Genomic DNA, 11,553 nt, shown 5'->3' with positions numbered 1-11,553 from the left:
GTTCAGAAGGATTTCACAGTCAACTTGAGTTAAATGTGGGGTATGGGCCATGGGGTTAAAACTTAAAAGTAGTTGATATTAAACACGTTTATCTTTACCTTCTCCGGCAACCAGATTGAAGTAGAGGTCAACAATGTTGAGGCAGTTGTCATAACACAGGGAAGAGCAAAGCTTCTGTATGAAGGAACGGGACAATGATTCGGAACAATATACAGCAAGACCCTGGTGCAAAGGAGGGGGATCCTTCACGCCGACCAGCAACTGATGATCAGTGATAGAACCAAATGGTGGGTTCATGCCTACCCAACCGATAGCGCCCTGTTCCACCAGGACTTTGCCATGGCGATGACATAATTCGAAAGACTGGCACTAGTGGTATTGTTAATGGCATAGATGTTCAGGAGTGGAATCCAACCATAGACAAATATATCAATGTTAAATAAGAGGGTTAGACTAGAAAGAATGAGAGATCCATCATATGGATGGCCGAATCCCACAGAAAGGTTAGGCGAAATTTCAAAAATTTCCTCTCCCCTCATCTGGGAATCACATTCCCTATTTTAGAAAATCTGCATTTTCAATGATCAATCTTGAACCCTACATCAAATCATATCTGAAACCGGAAGTAGGAGAGGGATATACCTGATACGGATAAATAGTATCCCCCAACGAAAGTGTTCACGCCCAAAGAAAAACTCTAAATACTGCTTCCACTGAAGATGACACAGTGAATGTTGGAGTAGAATCAGCAGTGCTCGTCCAACAAACCGAACCCTTCGCAAGAATTCACTGGAGGCTGTGAGCACAAATTCAAATCAGCCTTTCCCCAAAGGTTGATATCAAGATCTGATCTTGATCGCTCCTACTTTAAGAGGAGATCGAACTGGCAGTTATGGCGGCGACAAAGAGAAAATAGCGCAGTCTCACTGGATGCTATGATCTCTCTTCTGTAACTCTTGCTCTGAAATTAATGATGTAATATTCTTAGAGGCTGCCGACAGTCTTGGTTTCCATCTGAGAGAGTGCATCCCCGATCATTACCTTTATCCAACAAAGGAGTTGATCATGTCACTACGATCACCCACTCAGATGAATTCTCAGATTGTTCCAACATACCCAGGTTTTGACCCCATCTAAGGATCTCACTAATTGGCATATCAAAGATAGCCCAATCCAACACCCAGTGCAATATCATAATTGAGTCTAGGTGTCAGGTGTAACTTTCCAGTTTTGCCCACTAATCTCCAGTTTAGGGTTTTAAGTAAACCTATACTACATGTACCTCGAGTCTCACCCTAACAGCTAAGACAGGCCACCCCAACACTTGGCGGTACACCAGTGTCAGCCTTAACAGGATAAATCTCCCCAAACTTATCCAACGATTGTGAACATTCTAAACTAACACGAGTCTCATTATGTGTCCAATTTAAGGATATTACATAGAAACACACCACAATAACATGAATCAAATATGTACTTTATTCATTTACAATAAATGTCATAATGTACATCATTCTGATCGGAACTAAGGGCATACAACTGTCAAACAAGACTATGATATGGAAAAGATATAATATCCGAAAACAATTGATCTATAAATTGGAATCATAAACGTGATAGCGAATCAGGTGTTATTTATCAAAATTCATGAATGGCTTTGATGGGTCATAACTCTTTCCGTATCATTTATGCTACAACTATAAGGAACTTTCAAACCACCCCTTTTCCCATTTATTTGACAGTTTCTTGTTGCAGGAATTGATATGCTGAAATTGTCATTTCCAGGTTATGGATGCAAAGCCTCTTCTAAAGGAAGCACTTCAAGCAAAAATCGAGTTGCATGTGGACCAAAATACCCCTATAATAGCCTTTATTGGTAGACTTGAAGAGCATAAACATTCAAATGTTCTCACAGTAGCAATTCCCAAATTCATCGGAAAGAATGTTGAGATAATAGTCCTCGTAAGCATCATATAAGTGCAGATCCGACTCAACTCCGTTTGGACAGCCTTCAAATTTTGACAGCCCCATTTGGGTAGGTCCGATTCAACTATTCAAATATCATACGACAGAAGGGGGAAAATGAACTACCAAACTCTATTTTTATATGTATTTCTTAGCTTTGTTTTATTGCCTCTTAAGTAATATTCTTTAGGTCTCGTTCCTTTGTAGGTAAATATGTATGGGAATTTTATTTAAGCGGTATTTTTTTCCCATTGACCAACTTTCCTATGTTCTTTTTGCATTAAGCAATGGGCCCTATTTTAAAGTTATCCTCAGGCCATATTTGGTTCGCTGCTCTATGCCTCATTCTCTTAGCTCTTGCTCAATCTAGGCAAGAATGAATAACATTAGAGTGTTTGGTTACAAAATTATTACCAAGGGCCACATTTTTCTTATAATGAAAAATCAACTTTGTAGCACAAAAATAGGGTACCTTGCGGCATGAAAAATAATCATGCCCCATCTTGCTCATTTCATTATTTGATGAAACTTTGCCTACAAAACTATTGCCATAAATGTTTATTTTTACGAAAACACTTTTATAAAAGTACTTTTACATGAAATCACTTTTATCAACCTACTTTTACAAAAACACTTCTATGAAAGCACTTTTTTGGAAATACTTTTATAAAAGTACTTATATAAAATCACTTTTATGATAGTACTTTACAAAAGCACTTTTACGAAAGTACTTTTATAAAAGTATTTTACTAAAGCACTTTTATGAAATTACTTTTATAAAAGCACTTTTATGAAAATACTTTTATAAAAGCACTTTTATGAAAATACTTTTACAAAAGCACTTTTATGAAAACACTTCTATAAAAGCACTGTTACGAAAGTACTTTTACAAAAGCAATTTTATAAAAGCATTTTTACAAAGTACTTTTACGAAAGAACTTTTATAAAAACACTTTTATGGAAGTATTTTTACGAAAGTACCTTTACGAAAGCACTTTTATTAAACTTTTATGAAAGCACTTTTATAAAAAGACTTTTATGAAAGTCCTTTTACAAAAGCACTTTCATGAAAGTACTTTTACGAAAGCACTTTAATGAAAGCACTTTTACAAAAGCACTTTTATGAAAGTAATTTTACGAAAGTACTTTTACAAAAGCACTTTTACGGAAGTACTTTTACAAAAGCACTTTTAGGAAAGTTATAAAAGCACATTTACAAATGTACTTTTATTAAAGCGCTTTTGAGAAAGTACTTTTACAAAACACCTATGCCAAGTGGTAAACATTGAATGTTGAAGACCTAGGCTGGCGGTTTGTGAATGCCAACACGACTTTTCTTTTTGAAGAATGAAAATAAGCAACATAGGACATTTGTTGGTATGAAAATAATTAATTTTTAGGAAAAAAGTGTTTGGTTCATAGCAATATTTTATCATTCTATATATTTTTACCAATTTTTTTTCATTTTAGAATTTCATCTTGGGTAAAAATGAGAAAGAATGAGAATTGAACCAAGCATGGCCTTACTTTCCTAGGTAAAACTTACCCATCTCTTAGGTGGATAAGTAACTTTCCCACCTGTGAGAAAGTTTTACAAAACCTGATGGGACAATTTTACCCATTTCAAGAGTTACTTTTGATGGGTAGAAATGTCATTTTATTATTGACATGGGAATCCTAAAAATCAAAAGAACATGAATAAGTGCACTTACCCGGGTAAAGGTTACACTTACCCAGGTAAGCTGCACAGTTACAAACGAATAGGGCCTAATGAAGATTTTTTTTTTTTTAAATCGAACTCTGTTTTTATAATGAAGAGATTTTTGGTTAGTTAGGTTTTAAGAGAGAATGGTCGAAAAAAAAAAGAAGGAAAAATTTCTTAAACTACCCTTATGGTTTAACTAATTAACTAATTATGTCCTTACTGTTTACATATTATCTTAAAGTACTCCTACTGTTTCCAACAATTGTCTAAAACCTCCATTGCCGTTAACTTTCCACCATGCTCTGTTCACATGTAACACTACATGACTGGTAATGTTTTTAAAACTCTTAAAATACCCTTCTTATGAACTATTCATCGTCCTATCGTCCTCAACCTTGAGACAAAGAGCAAAGCGGTGGTGACAAAAACCCCTTCTCATTCTGATTAGGGATGTCCATGAAAAACTAAAAGACCAAAACAATGAATAGAATCGAGAAAGATGAACCAGAAAATGCAGTTAACTGAACCGATTGGTTCAGTTTCGATGTGGTATATTTATTATTTATAATATTATATTATATATTTATATAATATATGATATAAATATAAAAAATCGAAAAACAAAGAATCAAATCGGTCAAAAACCAAAACCGGTAGACCGGTTAATTGGTGGTACCGGTTTGGCTGGTTTGGAGAAATGGAAAAACCGGTGGTACAAGTTCAGTTTGTAAAAATTTCCCATGGTTTGGTTAACCAAATCGTGGACACCCCTACTTCCAATTCCTCTATCTCCTCTCACTTCTCCATCTTCCCTTTCTCCCCTCAACTGGAGCAACTTAGTGGTCAAACTCTAGTTTTCTCTAAAGCTACTATGCAGTCATTTGGTATCCGATGTAATGAGAATTTGTTTTTTATGTCACCGTTAGAGGTGAAAAGGCTATGCAGATGCAGCTTCTAGATTGATGTATTTGCATAAATACATCCAAAAATACTTTTTACCTTCTCAATAAACTTGATTCCTTCTAAGAACTAATGTGTGATGAAGTAAATACAAATGGAATGGATGGAAAGTTCAGGAAGCTAAATGTATGAGTAATGTGTACAGATTTAACTGCTTTAATGAAAAAGCTGTTGATATAGTTGAATTATGATATAGAGAGTCATCCTAAGACAATGTTTGGTTACAATGCAAATAAATTTGCACTAATGCGAAACTATGGTAGTGCAAATGATTTGAGTGTAAATTCCGACCTATTTTTGTTTCAAAATTTAGTTTATTTTGTTCGATTGCATTACAAATGAAGTAAATTAAGACATGAATCATAATAAAGCAAAACCCAAAACAAAATTAAATGAGAATTTGCATTTTTTTCATTTGCACTCTCATGCATTTGTACTAATGCAAATAAAGTTGCACTGCAACCAAACACAACCTTATGGTCTAAATCTACTTCAATTGCCATGAATTTAATGTCTTTTTTCATGACTCTAAGTTGGTAGAAATATTTTTCATATCACCAAAGTAATACCTTTGACGGTTAAAGAAGAGGGTGGTACTGAATTATTTCTTAGCAAATTTATGATTGCTTTTATTCTTTTACAGTTTTGCAACTAACAAGCTTCCTTTAATCAAATGAGGGTATTTGACTACAACACCTTGAAGATGGTTATGTGTGTAGTTTATCAAGATCATGCTGCTTATATCCTCAAACCCATCCTTTTTTTCTTCAACATCTCTAATTGTTGAAACCCAGTTCTCTGGTATCACCATCTCCTCACCTATATAAGAAAAATAGGGCAAATTTGGGTTTTTAAAATATTATAGTAGTCACATGTGAATAGAATGTGAGGAAGAAGAACTAATAGGTGGGAGGTGCTTGTCCTATTGTTATAAAACTTATGGGTACTGTGAGGAATTTTGCAAACAATTAGGGAAGTTTTAGTACTTTTCCTAGAACTTGGCAACAATTTGAGAGATTTACTAAAAAAGTTTTAAATGTGGTTGTGCATATGGTAGTTTAATTTGTTAAACTAGTTTTGGAGGAAGTTTGATGGTTAATATCTCCTCCAATCTTAACTTGGTTCTTGTTAATTAATGTTAATTTTATTTTATCTACCAAAAAAGGCAATTCCAAATATGATAAATCTTTAATATTTAACTAGTAGAGGGGCCCTGCTTCGCAGGGGCTGGAATGGAATTGTAACATTGTTATTTGCTACATTAAAGATAATGGTTTCTTAATAAGAAATTTCCAATTATAAGTACTTAAATCTTGAAACTCATATAAAGACTTAAAAGATATCATCATGTGCTTGTTCTTTAAATATTGCTTCAGCAAATCATCTCATATAAAAGAACACGATCATATAGTGATAGTTCTAAGTTCTCCTTCATAGTTGTCCTTTGTTTCACACCAAGAACTCCCAGTTGACCCGAACGGTAGGACCATTCGGCCTAGGAACCGTCCAAGTAACCAGTTTTGTTTTACCTCAAACTTGGTCCCTAGCCATAAATCATTGAATCAGTCAATGAACCATTGACCCAAGCAGTTTAACTGTCGACCCATTCAACGGTTTGTGGCCATTTTTTATTTTTAATTTTTGTTGTTAGAATGGGCCATCCATTCAAACTGGACAGTTGAACTATCAACCTGGAAACTGGTAGCCAAAACGGTTCTGTTTCTGAGTCATTTTTCCTAGGTGTCAATAATTAGATGAAATAACTTTGTAGTCGTAATCATGGGAAGGGTAGACATGGCAAGGGATTCCAAAACCTTGAAAGTTAAATCCAAAGTGACTTTAAACACATAAAAAAATTGGCGGTAAATCCACCAAATTGGAAAAACCAAGGAAAAAACTAGAAAATCGAGTCCAAAGTTCCGCTTTGAGACGAAGCTAAACTTACATGCAATCAAAGAAAGAGACAAAGCAAATCGTTTTGTAAGAGAAAAAAAATGCACAAGAAAACCCAAAGAAAAAACAAAAGGGAAGAAATCAAATAGTGGTAAACCCTAGACCGCTTTGGAGGATCTTGAAGAGAAGACCAAACACACAAAAAAAAAGCAGAAAATGAAAAAAAATGAATATACCGCACATGCTCGAATAAAGCCCATAGTAGAAGAAACCTTTGAATAATGAAAATTCAAAAACATAAAAACCATGGTTTTCAAACCACCGTTGACCCGAACGGATGGACATTTTGGCATGGGAACCATATAGGAAACTAGTTCCATTTTACCCTAATCCTGGTCCTTGGCAAAAAACCATTGAATTGGATAATGACCCATTGACCCGAATGGTCGAACAGTTGACTCGTTAACCTGTTCAATGCTTTTTGGTCATTTTTTTTTAATTGGGAACCATCCAGGTAGCTGGTTCCATTTTATCCTAATCTGAGTCCCTGGCCAAAAATCGTTGAATTGGTCAACGACACATTGACCTGGGTGGTCAAACCGTTGACCCGTTCAATTTTTTTGGTCATTTTTTGTAATTTTTGTTGTCAAAACGGGTCACCCATTGGAACCGAATAGTCAAACCATCAACCCAAAAGTTTGTAGCTAAAATGATTATATTTTCAAGTCGTATGAGTCACACACTCGAATGACATAACACATATGGTATTTGCTTAATGGACTTCACACACTCATTTTTTTGCTTGTAATTTTTGTTGTTAGAATGAGTCGTCCATTTTTTTAATCGGGAATCGTCCAGGCAACCGGTTCTGTTTTACCCCGATCTTAGACCCTGGCCAAAAAACCTTTGAATCGGTCAACGACCCATTGACCCAAGTGATCGAACCGTAAACCCGTTGAACCATATGGTCAAATCGTCCGTTTGACTTGGTCAAATTTTTTGGTCCTTTTTTTTATTTTTTTAATTTTTGTTGCCAGAATGGGCCATCCGTTTGAACCATATGGTCAAACCGTCGACCCAAAAATCGGTGGCTAACTAAACATTGACCACATGTGATATATGGTATTTGGATTTAAGTTTTATGACTTCCAATTGATAGATAGATTACATATATAGGATGGATATGGGTGGATTCATATTTGATTCAAATATAAATGGATTGAATTTAGATCATCTTTAATTTGAATATTTTTTAATTCAAATACCCCAACCCTAAACCCCACTAGGGCTAGAAATCTTAACCCATCCCTATCTTTTCTTGGGAATGGGGATCTCTAAATTTGCTCTGCCTCGGCCCGATCATTTCTACTTGCAATTTTATTTTATTTTTTTACTTTTTTTTAAACCTGCCTATAACTATATATAATTGGGGTGAAGTGGACAAATACCAAAGTTTTGGGTTTCCCCCAAACCCGCCTTTGAATTAGGTAAGGTGGAGCCCAGTGGGGATGGATCAAATTGCCATATATATAAGTTTTTACATAATTTCAAACATTTCTATTCCCAATTGACCACAAAAGCCAATAAAATATGGTTATACAAAAATATATTCATAAATTCTTTCAAACTTGACCAACTTGTCCAAGCCTTGCTTGATCCATCATGAGCTCAAGCCAGGCTTGAGTTGTATTGGGTTAAACTTAGGTTGAGCATGAGTTGATAAACTTGGTTTTCACCTCTGCTTGGGTCAGGCCCAAACCCAAGGTTTCTTGCATAAGTTGCACCCCCTTGCTTTAGGTCATGTGTCCTATTGATGACATCAAATGATTCATTAATAGTTCACCCAATTGGATCACTAGAAGTAGTATAATATATAACCCATGACTTGCCAAGTTCGATGGTTGAACCAAACTAGTAACTTTTTTTCCTTTTTATTGACATTTAAGTTCAGTTTGGGAAGAGTGAAAATACAAATATATTTTGTACAATGCAAAGAATTGTATAAGGTATTTCTAAACCTTGTATTTGTACTATACATATTTACATTTCCACTATTTTCAAACTTAGCCTAATAAGGAGTACAAATACAATTATCTAGAGTGCAAAATCGTGTATCTTGTATTATTTTGTATGTATATGCACTATACATATTTGCATTTGTACTCATTCCAAACCGAGTCTTACAAAAAAGTTCATGGGATAAATGGGCTTGGATTCCTTGCTATTTGTCAAGTCATCCGATCATACGAGAATGGATTCAATACTCACAAAATCTGTACTCACATTGTCCTCGTAGTACTTATAGTCATGCATTTGGAACATCTCTATATTTATATATTTACATCCCTAGGAAATACTTAGGATGCATGGCTACAAGTGTTGTCAGGGCGGTGTGAATACAAGTTTTGTGATGACTGATCACCATGTTTTTTGTTATGTGGATGTTTTGTGATAGGCGTTTATCAAAATGCTGCCATGCCATTACCAAATCAGCATTTTTCTCATCATATTCATCCATACATGCTAATATTCACAAAAGTTGGTTTTGATGCATGTGCGCTTCAACTATTAGGGGAAGTTTCATTTTAAGGCTTCCTGAAGGGTTGAGTATTTATTCACTATTTCGTTGATGTGGTGTCAAGTGGCACCTCTTTGTCAATAAATGGTTTATCGAGTACTTTTCTCAGTTTTGAAGACAAATCAAAGTACAAACATTTATTTAATAAACGGAAGCTATATCAAACACATACTGAATATGGATTCTCGATCATACTAGACGGGTCAACAATGGGTTTAAAACATTGATGTTGTCATATGGTTCATGTCTCCATGATGTCCCATGAGAGTATCTCAACTTGAAAAAGCGAGAGAAATTTAGCAAACTAAAAGGGAAAATTCCACTTTAGTACCTTGAATTTTGGTGGTAGTGTCAAGTTATACCCAAACTTTCATATGTGTCATCACGTTAACCGACCATCAATTATTTGCTGAAAATGTCAAAATTACTTTCAAAAGAAGACATTATTCATTATCTTCTACCTTGAAGTTGAACTGATTGACGTGTTTGAAATTCTAGACTATTGAAGTTATTGTTTTCTACCTTGAGATTTGAAACATATTATTGTGTAGTTATAGTTATTGTTTCCCTTTATCATATTTCATGTTTTTTTTTTTCTCTTTTTCTTTAAAAATAACTCTTTAGTCTCAAGGTAGAAGACAATGAACAACGTCAGAATAGTTTTAACGTTTCCAAAATTGTTAAGGCAGGGACCAATTTTGACAATTTTTGAAAGTTAAGGTATTGTAATAACACATTTAAAAGTTCGGGTACTAACTTAACACTACCCCACAGTTCAAGTACTAATTTGGAATTTTCCGAAACTAAAAACACATTTCTCTCTCCTCCCGTAAGTCCAGTTTCAGCGTCTCAGCTGTCGACAGAGGTTGTTGATCGGCAGAAGAGCAGACAGAGGAAGAAAACCTCCGCTTTCCTTCCTCTTCGTATCTTCTTATTCTTTGCTGTTGATTCTTCATCTCTGCAGCAGAGATGCTAGAAAGCTCTCCCGACTCTTCCGCCCCAACAACCACCGTCAAGCGATACGCTCCTCCGAATCAAAGGCACTTTCTCTCGCTCTCAGTTCCAAGTTGATTTTTTGTTTTTTGAGTTTATATTGATTTATTTCTTAATTTGTCAAGTAATAGCAGTAGTTGATTGGTAGAGATCTGATTTGTTTAGTTTAATTTGTTTTCGTTGTTTTCTGGTGATGTTGTTTGGCATGCAGGAACCGTGTTCTCAGCAGGCGCAAATCTGGAGGTTAGAACCTTTACTAATCTCAATTGCATGGTTTTACATTATTCTCTAATCATTTGGCAGCTGAAATACACTGAGGTTAATAAGATTACCCTTGCCTTTGGTATGCTGTTCTCCACAAAGGCGTTCTAAAAAAAAAAGAAAAAAAAAAGACTCATTTCTTTGACATGATTTATTGATCTGAACTCGGCGCTGATATTGGTTGGTATGTCTTAATTCGATGAATACATAAAGCTTCAAGCTTATGGACAGAGAGCCCCAATTGTACGGAATGGAAGGATTTTATTTATTTGTGTTTTGTATTTAATTTGGACAGTAACTTTCTTTTGGGCCACGCCTGGTATTGGGGGCGGTTTCTATAACTGAATTCACATATTCGATTACATGTATGCTTCGTTGTCATTATTGTCCGAGATAAGATTATTGGGGAATTTTTCTTGTCAAGTTGTTTAATGGTGACGTTTACATTGGCATGGAAATGGAGAGGATTCGCTCTGGGGGTGGGTAATTAGATAGTTCTGGACGTGCAACATTCATTTGGTAAGTTATCATTATATCTGCCAATTTGGTACTTGCCTATGCAGGCCCACTATTTTAATAAAGATAAGGTAGGTAATAAGCAAAAATTTTCTTTAGATGTATCAATGGAGGATATGGCGTTGCTTCAAAGTAGATGGGATCTAGGGTCCTCAATGAAAAGGAAGGCTGAAAACAAAGTTTTGTTTACCTGGTCCAAATAGTTAGTGACAATGGTTGACAATAAAAGGGGGTGCTAGGTCCTATTGTAATTGTGTGGTGTAGTCTAATCAAATAACTTGGACATCCAAATGCTGATGTATTTCCCTCCTCTCAAAATATCATGTGAGGATGTAGGTTTTCCATTTTTTTTTAAATTTGATAATAAAATTTGTGATTTCTGTTGTTGATGTTGTTGGTATGGTATTGATTAATATGCTAAATGTGGGAACTGAATGCAAAGCTAGAACAATGCGGAGACGTTGTAGAAGCAAAAAAGTTGCCAGATACGTTGGATTAAGATCCAATGCATGCATTGCAATTTTACTGAAAATTATAATAACGATTGTGGTGCAATGAATATCCTCGTCCTCTATTAGACGAGGATATAATAACAATTGTAGGGATCATTTGTACTGGGCTGTATTGTGAAATGCTATGTTTGCTCTCTTGTAGAGAGTTAAGTCTTTTTAACTCTCTCTGG

General features: G+C 35.2%; 1 protein-coding gene across 3 annotated transcripts in view; it reads left to right on the top strand.

Moving 5' to 3' along the window:
• Positions 1 to 9,848: 9,848 nt before the first annotated feature.
• Positions 9,849 to 11,553, top strand: part of LOC148845861 (uncharacterized) — a 39,849-nt gene continuing 38,144 nt past the window's right edge. The window contains exons 1-2 of one of the 3 annotated variants that reach the window (XM_088953407.1): positions 9,849 to 10,141; positions 10,306 to 10,337. In XM_088953407.1, the coding sequence (XP_088809533.1) occupies positions 10,071 to 10,141; positions 10,306 to 10,337 (103 nt within the window). In that variant the 5' untranslated portion in view covers positions 9,849 to 10,070. The remainder of the gene's footprint in view (positions 10,142 to 10,305; positions 10,338 to 11,553) is intronic. The other 2 variants (XM_088953406.1, XM_088953405.1) reach the window with 2 other exon arrangements.

This window comes from Nelumbo lutea, chromosome 7 (genome assembly GCF_056320005.1).
Source record: "Nelumbo lutea isolate HS-2025 chromosome 7, American lotus-T2T, whole genome shotgun sequence".
Classification (NCBI taxonomy): Eukaryota; Viridiplantae; Streptophyta; class Magnoliopsida; order Proteales; family Nelumbonaceae; genus Nelumbo; species Nelumbo lutea.
This window is presented reverse-complemented; position numbering and strand designations above follow the sequence as displayed.